The sequence below is a fragment of the Humulus lupulus genome, chromosome 6 (genome assembly GCF_963169125.1).
Source record: "Humulus lupulus chromosome 6, drHumLupu1.1, whole genome shotgun sequence".
Taxonomy (NCBI): Eukaryota; Viridiplantae; Streptophyta; class Magnoliopsida; order Rosales; family Cannabaceae; genus Humulus; species Humulus lupulus.
In genome coordinates, this window is record NC_084798.1 from 81007434 (window position 1) to 81030301 (window position 22868).

The 22868-nt window shown below is 36.9% G+C and overlaps 1 protein-coding gene across 1 annotated transcript; it reads left to right on the forward strand.

Moving 5' to 3' along the window:
* Positions 1–942: 942 nt before the first annotated feature.
* LOC133782317 (DNA repair protein XRCC2 homolog) lies at positions 943–22752 on the forward strand. Its single transcript, XM_062221575.1, has 11 exons — positions 943–1174; positions 1299–1446; positions 1811–1977; positions 5390–5460; positions 5906–5968; positions 13185–13319; positions 20819–20891; positions 21265–21301; positions 21426–21526; positions 21616–21700; positions 22053–22752. The coding sequence occupies exons 1-10, from the start codon at positions 998–1000 to the stop codon at positions 21637–21639; spliced, it is 996 nt and encodes a 331-aa protein (XP_062077559.1). The 5' UTR covers positions 943–997; the 3' UTR covers positions 21640–21700; positions 22053–22752.
* The last annotated feature ends 116 nt before the right edge of the window (positions 22753–22868 follow it).

The window sequence follows — 22868 nt, forward strand, 5'->3', positions numbered from 1 at the left end:
TGGTACTCCATGAACAATATGATCAATCAACTTATTTATGATGGATCAGATTGTACATTAATCATTTACTTAGAGTAAAAAATTAATTTAAACAATTGGTAATACCTTAAAACACAGAAATTTCAAGTATAATATATGTTAATGGAAAGTGTGTTGGCTGGTGCCATATATCAGTGCTTGTCATGTATAGGTGCCACTGACACAAATGTTCCTTAGCAATAATCTTTTATCAATGATGTCCAATACCATAACAAATAAAATTTACAAAAGAAAAAGTAGATAGAAAGCAAAATTTGAGGTTGTTTGGCAAGGGAGAAAGAAAGAAAAAATGAAGCCAACAATATAAGCGAGTCCCACCAAATTTTTTTTTCTACTAAAATAGAAAAAAAGTGAATGGAAAAGATAAAAGTGAGAAAGTAAAAGTTTACTATTATAACTTTCATTCAAAACAAAATAAAATTAATAATATAGGTAAAATAATAAAATATATAAATACACAAATTTCTTCCCTTATATTTTTCAACTGATTTTCTTTCTCTTTGTGTTTTTTTTGGGTTTAGATTTTTTTAGAATTTGTTTGGACTATGTTTTAATAAATTATTTTTTAGATTTTGTATTTTGTAAAATAATTCAAATAGATCCATAAATCTTATTTAAATGAAGAAAAAAATGAATATAATAACACAATTTTTAGGTAGAATAATTATACTTTTATTTAAAATTATTAATTTGGTTATTTGTGATTTTTTTTATAAAATTATTTGTGATTTTAGTTCAATTTTTTTTTTACAAAATTTGATTTAGTAATCTATTTAATCTATTTTAAAAAAACATTGGTAAAAAAATAATAATATGTGAAAATAAAGGGTAGAAAAAGGTAATCGACAAATCTCTTCTTCAAAATGTTATAAACCCATGTTTTTTTTTCTTTTGAGAAAAGAATTTAGTAATTCCTTCCCGCCAAAATCGTTTTCCGTGCATTTTCCATTTATCGGAGATGGAGGTGAGAAGATGGATCGATGGAGACGAGAGCGCAGGGGATATGCTCGCTCGCTTTTCAATCGAACGTCCCTTTTTGCTTCTTCCGCCGCTTCATCGCGTTCCTCTACGCGTTGGCAATGTGGTAGAGCTCGTCGGACCCTCTTCTTCTGCCAAAACTCTCATCTTAATTCAGGTCCAAATTTCTATGTTTTCCGACTTTTTCTTTCGTATAACCAACCATTTCTCTTCCCTTTCAGTCGTTGAACAAGTTTAGGGTTTGTGAGATTTTTGAGAATGATTAATTTTGTTACATTTAGGCTGCTATTGGTTGCATTCTTCCCAAGGACTGGAATGGTGTTAACTATGGAGGGTTGGGGCGGCTGGTCGTGTTCATTGACCTCGATTGTCGTTTCGACATCTTATGCCTTTCGACAATGCTTAAGCATCGAATTAAGGAAGCTAATGGTAATACTTCTTTATTCATCGACATGTCTGTGTGTTAGTGTCCGATTGCAGAACAGTAATTTTCTTGATTGGTTAGCAATTCTTGGCATTGCTGAAGCAACCTGTGGATATTTCTCTCTATTTTTTTATATGCTCTTGTAAGACTCACCATAGATTTAAACTTAGATGTTTAGTTTGAACAACTTCAATGCTTCGTTGAATAAATCTGTATTAAGTTTGGCATTTTAGTTATGTTATGTTTGCCACATAAAGTTATCCGATTTGATGCAATTAAAAATATATCATCCTTTTTACATATCTTTATTCTCTAGAAGCTTCAGCTTTTGAATGATTGTGTGTTAAAATTGATCCAAATTTCTATTAGGATTGCTGGTTAAGACAAATGTCGAGCGGGATCATCTTGATACACAAAAGTGTGATGAAAGAAGGAAACCTCATGTAGATTATGATGAGGAACTATATGCTCTATGCATGAAACGGTTCTTGTATGTCCGCTGTTGTGATAGCTTTGAGTTTCTTGCCTCTCTTAAGGTAAGAACATATTTTGCTTTATAAGCAGTATTGAAAGGAAATGATGGTTCATTTGTTGAAGGATTGTACCTTCAATTTGTAGTGTAGAGTGTAGAGAATAGGAAATTAATCGTTAAGCCAGATCCAGATCCATATTGATCTAGTTTCCTTTTACCGGATGTAGGAATGAGTAGTCAGAGCACATGCTGCCTGGATAACGTATATGCTTTCCAAGGCTTACATGCTTATGATGTAATGGTTTTAGTAACACCCCAGAATTGCTAGGTTGTTGGAAAGCTGATCTGTCATTTCAAATTACATCGAAATTATATTTAGAAGCCATGCACTAACTGTGCTTTAACTACATTATTTCTGTTTGAAGTTTGCATTTAAGGCCAATGTTGAGTAAAAATTTTTAGACCTTCTTATCAAGATTCCTATAATATAGTACTTTTCTGAAATGTATGTTTTTTATTTATATATTATATTTTATGGAGACTTTGAATTTATGCACGAAGAAGACATATTTTTGTTAAAAAAAAAGAAAAAAAATGGACTTGTATTGAAGAGATAATAATACAAGAGTGTGGTGAGGGAAAACAATCACCACAAAAATAGAAACAAAGAGAATTAAAAACTAATAAGATCACGTAGAATGGTGCCAAATCCCTGATTTAATCAGAGATTGGAACCCTTCTAAATTTTTTAGCATTATATAACTACAGAACTATTGAATGTCTTATTTTATCCCACAAGTTTTCCCATTATCCTCAACGTCTTAAAAAAAATCTTTTATTTTTTTCAAGCCATAAAGCCTCAATGTAGCCAATGCTTTAACCTTCCAAAGAAGTTTCTTGCCTTTGTCATTGATATTGATGTTGTCAGAAGTTTGAAGTATATGAAGAATAGGAAAGTTAGCATTCAAAGCATGAGGCTAGTACCACATTTGAGGAAGTTTTTGCTGGTTTATACTTTATAGAATGAGGCTAGTACCACATTTGAGGAAGTTTTTGCTGGTTTATACGTTATAGCATGAGGCTAGTATCACATTTGAGGAAACTTTTACTGGTTTTTTTTATGACACACTCATCTACAGCTCAGATGAGAACCATCCTGCACCTCCTTAGAAAGAATCAGCTCTATGTTAATTTGACGAAATGCGAATTTGGATAGACACAAGTAGCTTATCTTGGCCATATCATATTAGGAAAGGGAGTGGCGGCAGATTCTAGTAAGGTTGAGGCTATGGTTAATTGGCCCATACCCAATAATATAAGAGTTTAGAGGATTACTGGGTTTTACAGGGTGATATCGAAAGTTAGTGACTGGTTATTTTTGGATTGTCTGGCCTCTAACAGAAGAGTTCAAAAAGGATAGTTTTGGTTGGAATCAGTTAGCAGAAGAGGCTTTTCGGAAGCTTAAACACGCGCCATGGCAACTATACTTGTTTTGGTGCCCGATTTCACTTGGCCCTTCATCATAGAGACAAAGACAAATGCATCTGGTTATGAACTTGGCATTGTACTATTGCAAGTCTCACGACTAATAGCTTTTTACAGCCACACCTTAGGTTCAAGAGCAAAGCTAAAGTTCATCTACTTAAAAGAACTTATGGCTATACTATTTGCTGTCCTAAAATGGAGACCATTCTTAGTTGGGAGGAAATTCATTATAAGGACAGACAGATCAACAAAGTTTGAAGTTTTTAATGGAGCAGAGTGGTTGTAGGAGACTATAAAAAATGGATTGCTAATTTAATGGGTTTTAAATTTGAAATTTAGTATTGAAGTGGAGCTAGCAATTGAGTAGCAAATGCTTTATCGTGCAAATTGGACAATCTGGATGTACTACCATGAACTTGCCTTAGTGACATCATTGGGAGTGGTTAGAGAGGAACTAGAAGAAGATAAATTTCTTAAGAAAATTAGGGAGGATTTTATCACTAAGGAGCATGAGCCTCATGCTTTTTCTGTAGAATATGGGGTATTGCACTACAAAGGTAGGTTAACCATTCAGAAGGATTCGAAGCTTATTAACGAGCTATTGGCAATTTCATACTATTCCTATGGCTGGACATTCCAGCGAAACCAAAATGTACCAAAGGCTGAAAATTGAACTGTTTTGGGTGTGTATAAGGAAGGATGTTATTCAGTTTGTGAGACAGAGCATCATTTTCCAGCAAAACAAACATGCAGCTACAACTTCAGCCGGAATATTGCAGCTAATAGTTCTTCCAGCTCAAGTTTGGGATGAAATTTCTATGGATTTCATAGAAGGATTACTTAGATCATAAGGGAAGGACATCATTTTTGTTGTGGTTGACAAATTGAGCAAGTATGCCCATTTCACTGCCTTAAAACATCCTTTTACTGCTGCTATAGTGGCTGCAACTTTTGTTTGGGAAGTAGGTCGACTCCATGGCATTCACCAATTGAATATTTCAGATCGGGATAGAATATTTCTGAGCCATTTTTGGAGTGAATTATTCAAACTCCAGGATACTACACTAAAGAGAAGCATAGCCTACAACCCTGAAGCAGATGGCCAAACAGAAGTGGTGAATTGAAGCTTGGAGACTTATTTGAGGTTCTTCATTTCAGATTAGCCTTGACAGTGGCATCGATGGTTAGCATGGGCAGAGTACTCGTACATCACACCAACCCATTCAGCCATTAAATGGACCTTTTTAAGATCATAGCAAGGATATGAAAGGTAGCCTACCATTTGGAACTACCAGCTACTGAATCCATTCACCCCGTATTTCATGTATCTTAACTAAAGTGGACTCATGGAAGAAACATATCCTTACCGGTGCTACTGGCACAACTATCTCCAGACTTGGAAATGATAATGGAACCAGAAGAATTAAAGGAAATCAGACAATAACCAGGCAGGAATCCAGGGGACATTGAAGTACTTATAAAGTGGAAAGCCCTACCAGATTTTGAATCAACTTGGGAAGACTACAATATGATCAACAGTCAGTTTTCAGATTTTCACATTGAGGACAAGGTGAATGTTTGGGCCCGGTAATGTTAGGCCATCTAATAGGGTGACTTACTCTAGGCATCAGCCAAGAAATAATTAGCTAAGTAATTTTTTTGGCTCAACTGTCATTATGTTTTATTTTAATTGTCCGTTGGCGCCCTGAGTTGTTATAAAGAATTAGTTGGGTAGTTAATGGCTTAGTCTTGAGTCAATGGGCTGAGTGTGTATATATAAGCATTAAGCAGCTTTTCTCTGAAGGATGTGATTATTGTGATTGTGGAAAGAGTTAAACTTTTTTGTGGAGATACCAAGTGTCTTGAAGAGCTTGGAACCTTTGTAATTTGTTCTTTGATATCAACACAGATTTCATTCTAGATTTTATCCAATCTGTTGGGATTAACTTGTGGATTTTTTTTCAATGTTATCTTCTCTTTTTGAATTGCAGACATTGCATTATCAGCTTAAACAGGTTGAAGCAGCTCAACAGTCTAGTGTCTATTTGCTAATGATTGACAGGTTTGTTTTGGAATGTGGTATATTTTACTTTTCTAGTCTTGCACCAAATTTTTGCTCTAGGAAGATATTTTACTTCTATAGTTGTAGATCAATTTGACTTTATTTCGGATAAGAATCATTAACAATTTTTTATAATACAAAGGGTTGCATATGTCTCAGTTCAAATTAATAAAGCACCTGGAAGCTGGAAAGAAATGATAGTGTTTTTGAAGATTTAGAGGATGTTTTATTTTTTACTGGATAAAGTCAAGTATTGGTTTTATGAGTGTTTGATACTAAAGATTTTAAAGATTTATCTTTTATGATTTACATAGAAGCTGAGGTAGTCATATAATTTGTTATAATTTTTGTACTCTCATTTCATCTAAACCTTTTTTCTATATAATAAAAAAAAGTTATTTATAGGTAAATATTAATAATAAATGGGTTAATCTACTCCTTTCAGCAGTATTGGAGCTTTTCATTGGGTTGAACGTGCTTCATCATTTACTCAATCAAGTACACACAGGTAGTTGTAACTATGTGTTGAGTTGAAATGGTAGAGGATAAGTTCATTAATTTCTTTCTTTACTCTAAATTTAATGAATTATCACGTGTGACTCTTTGAGGATTGTATTGTTAGCCTGGTTAGTAGGAATGTAAGTGTATATTCGGGTTTGGCAAGTAGGGAATTATTAAGTTAGAGAAGAATTATTCTAATATTTGTCTTATCAGCCATAACTAACCTCTAGGATATAGATAGGAGATTCTTATCAGCAAGGGTATCTAATTTTTTTTGTTTTGGAGAGCCTAGCTCTATTGGGAGAGACCAAGCCTCTCGAAAGCTTGGAACCTAAGTTCTTTGTGTGTTTCTTTCTCTACAATAAGAGAGGAATTCCAGAATTTGTCTTTGATAGACTTCTCTATCAATATGCCTTTTATAATTATCTTTCATGCCAAGGATTTTTTTTACCATTCATATTTATCAGGATAATTCTCAAGAAAATTTTGGACTGTGTATGTGGGGTGGGAGAATAAATTCGTATGAAGTTCAAACAAACTAATTATGTTTATGTTGGCTAAAAGAAAGAGGTAGGTATAATCATGATAAGAGCACTGAATGAAATAGAGAGAATGTTACTGTATTAATCTGAAACTGTGGGAATTATAAGGAAAATCCTAGGTTGTTCGAAAGCTGGTTTCTACACAAAAATCCTTATAAATCACAGTACCATTATTGGCTATTCCTCCCCATAGTTTTTGTGGAAATTAGACTTCTATATTTTTTTGAATAAGAGCTATGCCTTTAAATAGGCACTGTACAGAGAATGATGGGTTTTGGTAATGAATACAAAATACCCTAACATAATTACAGAAATTCTAGTAAGAAATAAATCAGCCTATAATTAGCTATTTTATACAGCTTGGTTTGGTTTCCCTTCCCATTCTAAAAGGGATACCGGATAATAATAATAATAAAATATTATTTCCTACACCCTATCTCAAGCTGGTGCATAGAGATTCTACATGCCAAGCTTGCAAACTAACTCATTAAAATTTTCTTTAGATAAACCCTTAGTCAGTATATCTGCCTTTTGCTGCTTGCTAGGAATGTAAATAACACATAATTCCCTTCCATCAATTTTTTCTTTAATGAAGTGTCTGTCCACTTCTACATGCTTGGTTCTGTCGTGATGAACTGGATTATGTGCTATGCCGATTGTTGATTTGCTGTCACTATACAGCTTGAGAGGCTCAGTTCTTTGGAGTTTTAACTCTTCAAGTATGCGCTTGATCCAGATCAGTTCACATACTCCCTTAGCGAGAGCTCTAAGTTCTACTTCGGCACTACTTCGAGCTACTACCGGTTGCTTCTTACTTCTCCAAGTTACTAAGTACCCCCAAACTTTAGTACAATTCCCAGTCATTGACCTTCTATCCTTAATTGATCTTGCCCAATCTGCATCTGTGAAAGCCTCAACACCTCTTTCTTCATTCTTCTTGAACAATAATCTAGTTCCTAGTGTTTTCTTCAAATAGCGCAAGATTCTGTACACAACTTCCAAGTGTTCTTCTAAAGGATTGCATATATTGACTGACTAAGTTCACAACAAATGCAATGTCAGGTCTCGTGTGAGATAGATAGATCATTTTGCCTACGAATCGTTGATACATCCCTTTGTCAACTGTGTTTTCTTTTGTCACCTGTTTGTACTTGCCTTTCGGTTCAATCGATGTCGCCACTGGTTTACAGCCACTCATTCCAGTTTCTTTGAGAAGATTCAAAATATATTTTCTCTGAGATACTAAAATACCTTGTTTCGTTCTTGCAATCTCCATTCCGAGAAAGTACTTCATCAGTCCAAGATCTTTAACTTCAAACTCTTGGGCTAGCGCACCTTTCAGTCTTTCTTGTTCGTTACAATCATCGCCTGTTATTATCATGTCATCAACATAGATGATGAGGATAGCAACCTTACCTTCTTGTGAGTGTTTGAAGAACAAGGTGTGATCCGGCTGAGCCTGTTTATATCCATGCTTTCTTATCACCTGATTAAATTTTTCAAACCACACCCTTGGGGATTGCTTTAGGCCATAGAGAGATTTTTTCAGATGAAAGATGCTCTCTGTTCCAAATGTCTATTAAGGAAAGCATTTTTTATGTCTAGTTTCTGTAAGGGCCAATCAAGATTGGCAGCAATTGATAGGAGAATCAGGACTGTGTTTAATTTGGCGATAGGAGCAAATGTCTCATTATAGGCTACACCATATGTCTAAGTGAACCCTTTTGCAACTCGTCTTGCTTTGTATCGGTCTATTGTTCCATCAACCTTGTGTTTAACTGTAAAAACCCACTTACTGCCCACCACATGTTTATTTCTAGGCTTATTGATTATTGTCCATGTAGTGTTGACTTCCAGTGCCTCAATTTCTGCATACATTGCCTTCTTCCATTCCTTCTGTGAGAGAGCCACATTAATATTCTTGGGAACCACCACTTGCTCGACTTTTGCTAGAAAAGCTTTATAGTGTGGAGAATAAACTAAGAGTTCCTTAGTTTTGGGCGGTTGAGATTGTTGCTCAGAAGAGCTTGTAAATTATGAAATTTCAGGAATAGTAATTTCAAGAGTAGCCTTAGGCAGACACGTATCCCAACTAGAAACGTCAGTCGCTGTCCCCCCGGAAGTGAAAAGTTGGGATAAAATGGTTGCTCTTCATTGAATGTAACGTCTAAGGAGACGTACATACGACGAGTAAAGGGATGGTAACACTTGTACCTTTTTTTTGTAGCAGAGTAGCCCAAAAAACGCACCTGAGGGCTTGGGGATCAAACTTAGAATGATTTAGACCAAGGACATGAACATAAGAGATACATCCAAACGTTTTTAAGGGAAAAGTAGAAACAAGTGGTGTATGTGGATATGTTTTAAGAAGCATAGAGAGTGGAGTGTGATATGTTAACACTCGAAATGGCATTCTATTGATGAAATAGACAGCGGTAAGGATAGCCTCGCCCCAGAATTGTTTTGGGACAGAATTTGTAAACATGAGGGCCCTAGCAATTTCCAATAAATGCCTATTTTTGTGTTCAACAATCCCATTTTGTTGGGGTGTGCCTGCACATGAGCTTTTGTGATCTATGCCATGAGAGAGAAGGTAATCACCCAAGATTGAGTTAAAATATTCAATTTCATTATCTGTGTGTAAGACCTGAAGATTTGCATTGAATTGGGTTTTAATCATGGAGTGAAATTTTTTAAATGTCATGGCAACATCAGATTTATTTTTAAGGAGAAACACCCAACAACGTGTGTGATCATCAATAAAAGTGATAAACCATCTTATATTTATAGTATTTGTTATTCTAGAAGGTTCCCATATATCACTATGAATAAGAGTAAAAGGTTGTGTTGATTTGTAGGGTATAGGACGAAAAACAACACATGTATGCTTAGCAAATTGACAAATTTCACATTTAAATAAGCTCAAGTTTTTATTTCAAAATAACTTAGGAAATAAATATTTTAAATATGAAAAACTAGGGTGGCCTAGCTTATAATGCCACCATATAATATCATTGTCACTAGAAGAAATACAACCAGAAACAGACGCTTTAAGCTTTATTCACTTGAGGAGGAGGAAATGGATCAAAGTAATACATCCCACTACATGCCTTCGCATTCTCAATCGTCTTCCTCGAGGACATATCTTGAAAAGTACAGTGAAGTGGTGAGAAAGAGGCGAAACACTGCTGATCATGGGTAATTTTTTTGACAGAAAGAAGATTACAAGATAAGTTGGGAACATGAAGAACATCACGGAGGACAATAGAAGGTGATAACTGAATGGACCATTTACCGACCACAGAAGAGAGGGAACCATCAACAATTTTAATTTTTTGAGTACCTGGGCAAGGTGTGTAAGTGGTGAATTGATTGGACTCACCAGTCATGTGATTCGAGGCCCCTAAATCCACAATCCAAGCAGAATTTTGAACATTGAAGGTAGCAGAAGTACCTGGATTGGAGGAGGATGAAGGATCAGATGTGGAAGCAGTGTTCCAAAGCGGATGGAGTAGAGTAATCTGAGCTGGAGTAAATGGAAAGGGCTCGGGTGGTGCAGCAGACAAGGCTTGGCTGTCGGAATTGGAACGAGTTGAGGAACGAGGCTTCCAATCAGCAGGTTTACCATGAATGACCCAACACTTCTCCTTGGTATGACCAACCTTATTGCAGTGAGAACACCAGGGGCATGCACGACGATTCCCACGAGGGTCATCACCATCATTAGAGCGTCGGGCAGCAAGAGCAGATTGGTCATTTTCAGCAGCAATTGGAGGTCCCATCATGACTCTTTTCCTGCTCTCCTCCCTTCGAACCTCAGCAAAAGCCTCTTGGATGGTGGGAAGAGGATTTTTTCCCAAGAGATGACCATGCGCCTCATCAAGGTCTCGATTCAGGCCATGGAGAAAATCAAAAAGTCTCTCGATCAAGCATTTTTTTTATAAAAAGAAGCATCGACAGAATATTTTCATTTAGGAACATAAAAAGTGTCTATCTCTTCCAAAGATTATAAAGGATAGCATAATATTGAGTTACAGTAAGGGAATTTTGTCGCTGGTCCCGAAGCCTTGATTTGTGTTCAAAGACTTGAGCCGAATTGTCCAAATCCGAGAAGGCCTCCTGAACTGATTCCCACACCTCACAAGCAAAAGAAAGTAATAAATAGGTCTTACCAATATCAACCTCCATAGAATTGATGAGCCAAGCCATGATGAGGGAGTTTTCAAATTCCCATTTGGCATAGGAAGGATCGGTAACAGCAGGAGTAGCGATAGCACCAGTGAGATACCCCTAGCGACCATGATCACGGAGATACATCTTCACAGATTGGGACCATTGCAGAAAATTCTGGCCATTCAGTTTATGGATAGTGATTTGGAGGGAGTTTTGATGATCAAATGATGTGGGAGAGGCATCGGAGGGAGCTTTGATGATAGAAGAATCGACTGAAGTATCATCAGAGGTGATGGAAATAGTGGGGGCGGTTTGTTTTGGAAGGGTAGCATCAAGTAGAGAGGCCATGAGGAAAAGAAGGCTGAATTTTTTTTTCGAAATTTTTAGGTTTAGAGAGATGGCACTGATACCATGTAGAAGTAGAAATTAGACTTATATTTTATTGAATTAGAGCTATGCCTTTAAATAGGCACCGTATGGAGAATAAGTATTTTTGGTAATGAATACAAAATATCCTAACATAATTACAAAAATTCTAGTAAGAAATAAATCAGCCTATAATTAGCTAAATATAGAAACTAAATATTTTATACAACTTGGTTTCCTATTCTAAAGGGATACCATATAATAATAATAAAACATTATTTCCTACAGTTTTATTCTTCTTTCTTGTTAGCTAGAAAACAGACTCCAATACACTATTTCACCCAAAAATTTCCATTTACTTGCTTCTTAATTTTAAGTTTGTATCAGAAATTTAAAGAAATCTGTGATGATTTGAAGCAATCCTGGCATGGTTTGAGAAGGTCGCAAGGTCATTAAAGAAACAGTGGTTTATTCAAGGTCAAATTGATTGTACCCTCTATTCCAACCACCCCTCTTGTAGTCTGACTTATATATGTAAGTCCAATACTTTTTCGGGATAGAGATAGCCTAAACAAACAAGTGAATCTCTGTTTTACAATGAAAAGATAATGATGTTTTCCAACTTGAATACTTTTTAGGTATAGAGATGTCCAAACAGATAATGGAATCTCTATATCACAAAGAAAGTACGTCATTGATAGGAGACTAGTATATTGGGTTGTAATTGGCATCTCTTATGGATTGTAATCCATACATTATGACAGCCAAGTATGTGGAGGTTGATAGTCATTTCATTAAAGAGAAGATAGTAAAGAAGGTGTTTTTTCATCTAAATCTATGTTCCAACTGGAAAGCGTGCATCAGAATCCAAAGTAAATGATTATGGAGACAAAGTTTTGAAGATCTTACAAACAAGTTGGCATGATCCATATTTTTTTGGGAGTGCTAGAAAATAAAATGTACTTGAGTTTGCTTTAATTATCTGAATTTAGATATGATCTGGTATCTAAATGTTTGACTTTGTTTTTCTGTGTTTTCTGTTATCTTAGCTGATTGTTTTCAACTTTAAATTGAAGTTTTTAATCTCTAATTCTTAGTTGAAAGGATGAAATTCTGATTACGTTGTCAAGTTTGTTGAGGTTATCTTTATAGAAAGTGCTGTAAACTCTAGATTATTTACAACAGGAATTTGTGGCAAAATTCCCCATGTAGTTGGTTTTGCAGCACTCGTAATATTTTTAGTTTTGTAGCACTTAAATACGCATGTGAAAATTTTGACCATAATAATACATAAGTACTAGATTTTGTTGCGCTGTAGGACCCTGATGTTAAATTTGCTATTAAGTTTGACTGAGATTTATTTGGGATACACGTGGCGGCATCTAATTGGTCAAAATTATTTTAAATTTATTAATTACATTAAAAATCTAAATAAGCTTAAACCAATTAAAAAAAATTATTATAATTTTAAAATGTTCATCATTAAAAATAATTTTTGTATTATTTAAATTTTGAAGTTTCTTAGATTTTTGTTTTTCTGATTTAGCCTTAAATAAACTCAAAATTAATTTAAAATTAACTAAAATACAAAATAACATTTTATTCTGAGTTAGATTTTTTTTGTCTGATAAAGGTGTATAATTTTTAAATTGAATTTGGAATTTTTGAAATTTTTTGGGTTTTAATTATGATTTTAAATACTTATTCCATTATTTTATTTTTAGATTTTTTTAGTATTTAGCTTATTATTTATTTTTGATCAATTAGAGTCAGCCACGTGTCTCCCACATAGGTCATAGTCAAACTTAATGCCAGGGACCTACTGTGCAACAAAATCCACTACTTAAGTACTTTTGCTAAAAATTTTATATGGGTATTTAAGAGCTACAAAACCAACTACTTAGGGTTTCACTGTAAATTTCTCACAGTTTCCAAGCATTTCTATCCTTTTTTTATCCTCCCTCTCTAATAAACAAAAGAAGTTACAAGTTAATGTCTCTCCTGATATTAAACTGTTGATAACAACATTATTTTTATGGTGTCTATTGGAAGAACATGTCTTGTGTGGTCATTTTTGGTGTATTTATAATCACAAATGAGTAGGATGACTTACTACGAAAATATTAACAACTTAGTTTGCAGGAAAAGCCTTTCTCTTCAGAATGTTTCAGAAACTGTTGTTCAAGAGATGAGGAAGCTTCTTAGAATGCATCCTATGCTTGTTATAGCTACAAAAACAATCAGCTTGGGGGACAGATATGCCAATGAGAATCAACGGTTAGTTCTCGAAAAGTAAATATGTTATCGTTGGATGCTTCCTATGTGAAATTTATTGATTTTCAATGCACTTGATATATACATTTAGTGCAGATTGGTTATAAACACTTAATCTTTGCACCAAATACACAGTAATTGTAATGCCCTACTAAACCAGGGACCGTTACAGCGTGGTGCTGGACTCGCTAAACGAGTCATTTAGACTAAAACATGTCATTAAGTGACTAATGGTTCATGTATTAAAAATCTTGGTCAAAGGAACAATCATTTCCATTAAAACTTTAGTCTTTACATGAGATCCCAAAATATAAGTTTAAAAATTGTTTACAACTCCAGGATTACAAAATAAGCTGACCTAAGCGGCAAAATAGGGTCCAATCCTGCGATATCTTGGCCGTGATGGTCGAGCAGACTGTATATATACACACCGCCTCTAACGCTCTCCAACTTATGGCTGGCCAAGTTTCTCCTTACCCTTACCTGCACCACATAACACCTGTGGGCCAAGACTCAGCAAGAAAACATATTTAACAGATTAAAATAATCAACAGAATATAACACCATGCTTAACAATAATATCTGAAACCAAGCAAACACATTGTACAACAAGTAAGCGAACACAAGGTCACACAAGTGCGTATCGTACTTCTATATATTCAAGTGGCATCCGAGCCAGTCAAGTGCATAATACACTCCCAAGGTGGCCTAGCCACAGCGACTTGCGTTCAGCACGCATAGTGCCAACCACGACTTATAAGCCGAGCTTTCCAATCAGGAACTAGCATACATATAATATATTCATCATACACAGATACAACACATTCCAGTGTGCTTAATCAAACACTCACATGCATAATTATAATCATGCTCATTCATAAGGGCCCGAGCTCTAACTATATCTACATTTAATAGTTAGGCCAAGCCCTAATCATATTACATTTAACAGCTGGGCCAAGCTCTAATCATGTATCTCACGCATCGGGTGTATTTTTCTTACCTCGAGCTTTGTGCGAATAAAGAAATGACCCTGAGCGCTATCCATGACCCGAGCCTGGCGGAAACCCTAGTCACAACACGTATATGTTCATCAGGAAGTGAACCTAGATCCCGAGTTCCAAACTGAACTCTAACTCTTAGAACCATTGCTCCTAGTTAACAGGGTGCTAAAAATGTCCTTCGAGCCCCCAAGCAGGCTCCCAAATCGAATTCTCGAGCTCCCAGGCCTAGCCCTTAAAATTCAACATTTCAGGGCATCTGGCGCAGTCGCACCCATAGAAAAATTGGGCTTTCAAGGGCATTGGCGCAGTTGCGCCCCTCAACTCGAGACCCAGATAGAATTTCAATTCCACTCTTTGTGGGACACTAGCGTGGTTGCGTTAGGTCGCCAGAAATCCAAAAACGGCCTAGAACACAAGTGTTCTTCCCCAATTCTCCAAACCTACGATTCCAGCAGAATTGGACCCCAAATTCGACCTAACACAAGTGTTTCTCACAAAATTTTCACCCCAAAAACGTATCACTAGGCCTAGGCAACAAAACCCAATACTCAACTCATCATAAACACTCACAAAACTCAAAATCACACCTTAAACTCAAGAACATTCAACAACACTAACTTTGGACAAAACTCAAAGAAATGGCAGCATACCTCATTAATCACGACTCCCAAAATGCCTTCTACTCCAAACCCAACTTCAATCCTCCAATTCCAAGCTTTTCCCATCCAAAGATCACAAATTCTCCAAGAGCTTCAAGAGAAGTAGGGAGAATGTGTGTGAGAGAGAGTGTGGCTGCTATGTGGTGTTTGCAAACTCTAGGGGTTCCCTTGTCAGCTGACTAAGCTATCTCATGGGCAAGGGAAATGACCAAAATGCCCCTAGCCCTCTTAAACCTCAAAGGTTACTGCTAAGGACAAAATTGTCATTTGGCATAATTCTTGCTAACCTCAAATAAGCTTATCAAACCAAATATTCATCAATTAATTCCCGCTACTCAATAATTTCCGGTAATTTACCAAATTACTAAAATACTTTTAAGCTCACCCCGAGCCGGGTATTTTATTCTGTTGTGGCTTTTCCGCTAACTTGCTCCCTAGGATCTCCTTGTGCCGGGTAACTCAAATATATCCACATAATAATGTGGTCACAATGATAAATCACACATATTTATAATTATACCTTCAACGGTTCAAAATTATAAAAATGTCATTCTAATAAGAAATGAGCCCACATGCATATTTAATACCCCTAAACATGCACGCATAATCATATCATAATACAATTCACATAATAACATGCTCATAACACATAAGCACATAATTAACTCAATTATTGCCTTTCAGCCCCTTAATCAAGGCACTAAGCCCTATTAGTGAAATTGAGGCATTACAATTATCCCCTCCTTATAAAAATTTCATCATCGAAATTTTACCTGAACAACTCGAGATACTGATCTCGCATATTTGACTCCAATTCCTAGGTCGCCTCCTCGACCTTGCTGTTCCTCCATAATATCTTAACCAAATGTATGGTTTTACTCCTCAGTTGCTTGTCCTTCCTGTCTAATATCTTGATTGACTGCTCCTCAAAGGATAAGTTTGCCTGCAGCTCCAGATCTTCGTAACTTAGTACATAAGCCTCATCAGATACATACTTCTGCAGCATCGAAATATGAAATACATTATGCACGACCGACAATGCTGGAGGTAAGGCCAATCTATAGGCCACTAGACCAATCTTCTCCAGGATCTCAAACGGTCCTGTGAACCTACGACTCAGCTTGCCCTTCTTCCCAAATCTCCTCAAACCTTTCCATGGTGAGACTCTAAGGAAGACGTAGTCTCCCACTTGGAACTCAACGTTCCTGCACTTCGAATCTGCATAACTTTTCTGTCTACTCTACGATGCGAGCATCCGAGCTCTGATCTTCTCAATAGCTTCATTGGTCCTCTGAATTGCTTTAGGACCTAAGTTTCTCCGTTCACCCATCTTATCCCAGTGAATGGGTGTTCTACACTTCCTACCATACAACATCTCATAAGAAGCCACTCCAATAATTGCCTGATAGCTGTTGTGGGAAAACTCTATCAGAGACAAATATTTATTCCAGGACCCTTCAAAGTCTAGTACACATGCTCTCAGCATGTCCTCTAATATTTGGATAGTTCTCTCAGACTGACCATCAGTCTAAGGATGATAAGCTGTACTAAACTTCAACTGTGTACCTATCGCTTTCTGCAGATTTCCCCAAAACTTGGAGGTAAATGTGGGGTCCCGATCTGACACGATCGACCTCGGAGCCCCATGAAGACGTATTATCTCTCTCACATAAAGATTTGCATGTTGGTCAACTATATTAGTCGTCCTCACTGGTAGAAAATGAATTGATTTGGTGTATCAGTCTACAATAACCCACACCAAATTGTGTTGACCCATCGTCTTGGGCAATTCCGCCACTTTCATTCTGGGATATCCAGGGCTGTAATAGCCCTGCTAGCCTCTGATGTTTAGCCTTGACCTGCTGACACGTCAGACACTTAGCCACATACTCAGTTACATCCCTCTTTATCACAGGCCACCAATATAAAGTTTTCAAATCCTGATACATCTTCGTGGTATCTGGATACAAAGAGTATGGGGTAGTGTGAGATTTATCCAGAATCTTTCGTATGTATCGGAACACAAATTCGACTTTTGTATCTCAATAAACCCATGTATGATACTGTATAGTCCCTGACAAGGAAAGCGGTAGTCCCTTACAAATGCCCTCAGTGGTCACTGAACCCCCCGTGCCCATGAGCACGCCAGACTCGACTGTGGTTGAGTGGAATTTTATGTTTGGCGACAACGTCTCAAAATTCTCATTGTCATCATTGGGGTCCTCTGTGGCACCTGCAAGGAGTGATCCTTGCACTGATGCCCATGATACCACTTGTCGTCACATCGGAAACACTGCCCGCGATCCTTCCTTGCCTGAAGCTCCGCAACGGTGTAACCTGCAGTACCCCCCAGAACGACGAATCACTGGAATCTCAATTGGTCCTGTTGTTGCGGCTCCGCTAGACTTCGATACCGTTGATGGTGAAGTTGGTTTCGGTGAAGTAGGGTTGGGAAAACTGGACCAGCTAGGAGAGAGCTTAGGGCTAGTATGAGGGATGCCCAAGTATTCGTACCTGATCCGGCCTAGCCCAACTACAGAACCCGATTCCTATCTTCCACCATGAGGGCTACCTCCATCTTCTCCGTTAACCCCTCTAGTTTCATAATCCAAACCTCTGCTTGAACAGTAGGCTTGAGGCCCTTCATGTACGTGCTCTCCAGCACCTCCCGAGACAATTGCCCATGTAGCGGCGATACCATCGATTCAAACAATTCTTGATAAGCTTCCACTATAGTATCTTGGCAAATGTTCAAAAACTTCTCACAGAGGGACCCTTCATGGAGAGATCAGAATGGCACTAGAAAAGCAGCCTTAAACGCTGTCCAAGAGCAAAAACGGAGGGAGTCCTCTGCGTATTGAAACCAGGCTAAAGCCTTCCCTTTCATTCTGACTGCCACTGCCTCTTCAGTCATGGGATTGAGCTGGAAATACCACTCTACTCAGAATAACCGCCCATCTGCATCCAACCCACTGAAAGTTGAAAATTCCAATCGCTTGAAGGCCCCGAAGTCATAGCGGTTGTCGTGCTCACTTGTGATGGTGGTGGCAGAGACACGACGCCGAATTTGCTTTGATCGTGGGTCACGACCGCATCCGCTGGGCCCTGAGTCGCGCAAGGTTGCTTGATAGACATCGGAGATTTCTCTGGAGATGCCTGTGGTTTGTCAGTTGTCCTCAAGGATTGCTCTTTAGAGATACTGGACCGGGTCCCGTTGACCAATTGCTCCAGTTGTGAGACCACAAAATTGAGTGTCTGTTGCATTGCTCCTTGTGTTTGCTGATTCGCCTCAACTTGCTGCTCAAGCCCTGGTAAGTGTTGAACAACCTCCTTCCCTCCTGCAATCTCTTTGGATAACCCTTCTCTAGAATCTTCTAATTCCTTGTGCCATTCTTCTTGCACTACGTCAAGTTGCTCCTCAAGAGTGTCAACCTTACACTGAGCCATTCCTCCCCCTGGAATAAAAAATGCTCTGATACCACTTGATATGAATACAATAGTAACCAACAGCCACAATATTGCAATTAAGAAAGAACAAAGATAAATCTGAAGCTTAATAGCAGCTCCTGTAAGAATATACTTCTATTAATGTAAAAGAGCAAATACAATAATAAAGAAAAGGTCCTCCAGAGATTCGAGAGTGGTCTCTCCTAACAAACCACCAAAATTACCATAACCCCCTGTCTCTCACCCCGCTACCCTCTTTATTACAAAAAGCAGTAACAAATTCAAACACTCTCTCTCCTATGAGTCAGCACCTAATTCCCCCAGCGACGCGACACGACACATCACACAATCCCCTTTCTATTATTTTTCCTTACATAAGTGTGTTTGAGCAACGGCCTATCAAGGTATTGGAGAGATTGATCAAAAACATTTTTTGGGAGGGTTTGTAGAGGAATTGGATATAGAGGTTTGCAGCAAATTTCGATCATTAGGTGGACTGGAACTTGAATTTTTACAGAAACCTACATGGGTGGGAACTTTCACAGTTAATGCAGTTGTTAGAAAGATTGGAGAATGCAAGATCAATGGGTTGCTAGAAGATTGTCGAGTTTGGAAAGGAGATAGCTCAGGTATATTCTCTTGCAAATCTGCTTTTGACTTATTGAGAGGAAATGATGAAGGGCTTGGAAATCACCAGCTTTACCCAAAGTCAATTTTTTTTTTTATGGTTATTATTGTGGAATAAGGTGACTGTACATGAGGTTTTGCAAAAGAACAAACCTTTTTAGTGCTATCCCTCGGCTGGTGTGTGTTATGCAGAAAGAATAATGAGACTAGCAAACATTTGCTCTTACATTGTGAGTTTGCACTACAACTATGGTATAAATTGCTGAAAGAATTCAGTGTTCAGTGGAGTATTCCAGCCCAGATGGTGGAAATTATGACGTTCAGCATTAGCGGAGGCAAGGGAAGGCAAATTCTATGGCGTCTCACTGTATTGGCTTCATAATATTCCTTTTTCTGGCTTCATAATATGAAGGGCTTTAAAGATATTCCTTTTTCTGCTTTACTTAGAGATTGGAATATTTTTTTTCTTGTAATTTTGTTTTGTTTTGTTTTCCTAATTGTATCACTTGTGCGTTTTTGTGATGTTCGCGTTTTGTAACCACGGTTTTCCTCCGTCATAAGGGAGGGATCTCAATATATTTGGGAGGAGGTCACTCATGTACATGTGACCTTTGCTCTTTTAAAAAAAAGAACTATTAAGGAGGTGGTTTGTAAGCTTAGCCTCGACATTGTAGTCTTACAAGAGACTAAAAGAGAGGTCATTGACAGAAATTTCATTGGTAGTATCTAGAAATTCATATTTAAACAATGGTTGTATTTCCCATCCATTGGGAGGTTAGGAGGTATTGTGGTGGTTTGGGATTCAAGAAACACAAAGGTAGTTGACTCATAGATATGGGGAAATTCAGTGTCAATTTTAATTGAAGTTGATGATGAGAAGTGGTGGTTTTCTGGTGCATATACTTCTAGTGTAGTGGGGGCGGGATCACTTTTGCGATGAGTTGGCTGATGTGAGGAACACATCAGACAAGTTTAACAGTAGTACCGCTACAAGGAGTATGAGGGTTTTTGATGGATTAATCAGTGAATTATTTCTAAAAGATTTGAGATTGATTAATGACCAATACACTAGGTCAAATCTGAGAAAATTTCCAATCTGTAGTAGGTTGGACAAATTTTGATCTCTCATTGGTGGGCAAAAAGATTCTTGTTCGTAAGACAACGTTGGAGATAAGAGCTATTTCAGATTACTGTCCAGTGGTCATTGATGTGATCCCTCCAAACCGGGGTGCTCAGTCCTGCCCCATTTATGATTGATAATATTTGGTTGCAGCAGAAATCTTTAAAGTGGAGTGATGACATTAAACATCTATTTATTATTTATATGATTCTACTTTTTTGTAAATAGAATTTTATATGTAAAACAATATAATACCATTTTTATCACACTCCAAACATATTTTTTTTTTCCCAAAAACACTACACTTTCTAAATATATGTATGTGTATATATATATTTAAAGTATTAAATGCTGTGTTATAATGATTCATACCGGATTTTTCCCTTTTCGGGGATAAATCCCGTTAAGCCCACAATCGTCCAATCAATGATTATATTAATCGGATGGTTATTAACCATTGGATGCCTAGCGACAATAAATTTACTTTACAAAAAACAATGATTATTCCCCCCTCTTCTGGCATATGCTTTTGGATAAGCAGAAGTTACACCATACAGTAATGTCATTTGTGGGTAATATGTTGTAAACAATCCTGTTCTTCTAGCATTGGCATCTTTTTGAAATATTTTCTCGAATATGATGTTTCAGAAAAAAGTCTTTTCCGGATACTACTAGTACTCACAAAGTACCATATCGCGAGTACATGCCTTCTGTCTGGCAGGTAATGTTCCATGCAAGTTGTTTGCTGCTATATTTCATGAGATACAGTCTGAGATTCCAGGGAGCTAATATTCTGCTATATTGTTGTGTGGGTCTCATTAAACATGAATGTATTTAGTTGTATGAGGACTGTTATATCACAAATATACCTTTTTAAGTGCTACTTGACCTGGGAATTTTTTTTTCCACATTCTTCTACTGAAAAGCACCTGACTTTAGGAACTTCTGCTGATGAAAGTTTGGTGGAGTAAGATTTTACCCTTGTAAGATAAATAAAAAAAGAGAGACAGGGAGGAGAGAAAATTATTCAATGCTCATTTATATGATTTACTGACTTGTTGAACCTTTGACTTTTTTTCCCCTTGTGCATGCAGTCTTTTGTCACGCACCGAATACTCATACGAGCTTCAGGTTTAGAATATTTTCTATGCTTTAAATTATAGTAATGCTCATCTAACCTAGTTGACATTGTAAGGACATTGCAAGTAGTTTATTAATTATGGACTATGAATGTGGACTGCAACTGTGCATGCAGATGATCCTGCCACTGTTAGACATCAACAAATTTGCTCGGTCTATTTATCTGAATGGCTACTGCCTCCATCGAGTTTGTTAGACAAATTTATAGTGAAAGATGTGAGACTTACATTTTCTCAATTTGGTTGTCTATAAGAAATTTAGTTCTTCAGGTTGATAATAATTGGTATTAAATTCTGTTCTTGCAGGGCTTTATTTTTATTGTTCCATGAAGGTTGGATTGACATATCGTGCATTGTTTAATATGTTTATTGGTTTCTCTTGTGATTTAAGGTATAGTCTCTTCATAATACAAGTACCTTTTATTTTTCTGTTATAATTCAGTTGTTTATTGCCACTAGAGGTTGAAGTGGTTGGACTTGTGAGTGTGTGGGAGGGGAGAGGGGCTGTAGTCCTCAGTTATAGCCATAACAGATCATTTGAACTGACATGCAAATATTATATAAATGAGTCAAAGCACCGAAAGTAAAAGGAAAGATTTGTGATGTTTTTCTTAGGTTAGTGGTTGCATGTGTATTTTATATTGGGGTTGGATGTGGTATTGGTACAAATATAACATTTTTCATTTTACCAACTTGTGAGAAGTTCTGGATACCTCATAACCATTCTTTTCCTTTCTGGTCAGAGTCCAGTTATTATAGCCTGTTGGGTCAATACGTAAGAAGCCATAAAGTTGAGTTTATCATTATTCCCGGATTGTTCAGATGGTGACAAGGAATGAAACAGTAGATTAAACTTACTGAAACTCTAAGAGGGATGCTGTATACCTTATTTGCATTGGATGAATGGTGAAAGGAAATGCTTCATGTAATGGAGTGTTATAGCATCATTAGTAAGAAGATGGTTGAATATAGATAGTAGAGTGAAAACCTTATTGTCTTCTACAAATATGCTGGTGCCACACGAAAAATCAGCAGAGACAGGCATCATTGCTTAGTTAGAATTATTTCTAAGTTATCATCTCTTTCTATTTTCTAATGACATGCTTAAATTTTGTACTTGATTATGCAAGGAATTTTAGAGAGATTTCAGGGGATTGCGAGAATAAAAGGAAAGTGAGGAGTTTGTTAGTGTCGATAATCTTGTTGAGAGTATCTTGCTCAGTGGAGGCTCTCGAATTTCTGGTGCTTGTATTCCTTTGTCATTAAATTGAAATACCAGTGTAAATTTTCTCTTCTACTGTTCTGGTGTTGTTAATTTGGTAGTTAAAGGTAGAATAAGTTTGTGAATGTAGATGTTTGATTACAAGTAACATGTTTTGGAAGGCAGTATTAAAGAACAAAGTTTTGAATTTGTTATATATTTTCATTAGCTTCCATTCTTAAGTAACCTGTAAATTCTAGTGATTCTGATTCTGTTGTTTTTGAAATCTTACATTTTTCCAACTTCAGCAAAAAATTTGAGTGGAAATTTGACATGTTTAACACTGCATTTTATTCTG

What these genes read in the sequence shown, in the direction of transcription:
- LOC133782317 (XM_062221575.1), top strand. Translation starts at nt 998, where the DNA reads ATGGAGGTGAGAAGATGGATCGATGGAGACGAGAGCGCAGGGGATATG. An exon ending in TATTTGCTAATGATTGACAG is followed by an intron (nt 5,461 to 5,905) that starts GTTTGTTTTGGA and finishes TACTCCTTTCAG; the next exon opens with CAGTATTGGAGCTTTTCATT. An exon ending in ACATGCCTTCTGTCTGGCAG is followed by an intron (nt 20,892 to 21,264) that starts GTAATGTTCCAT and finishes TTGTGCATGCAG; the next exon opens with TCTTTTGTCACGCACCGAAT.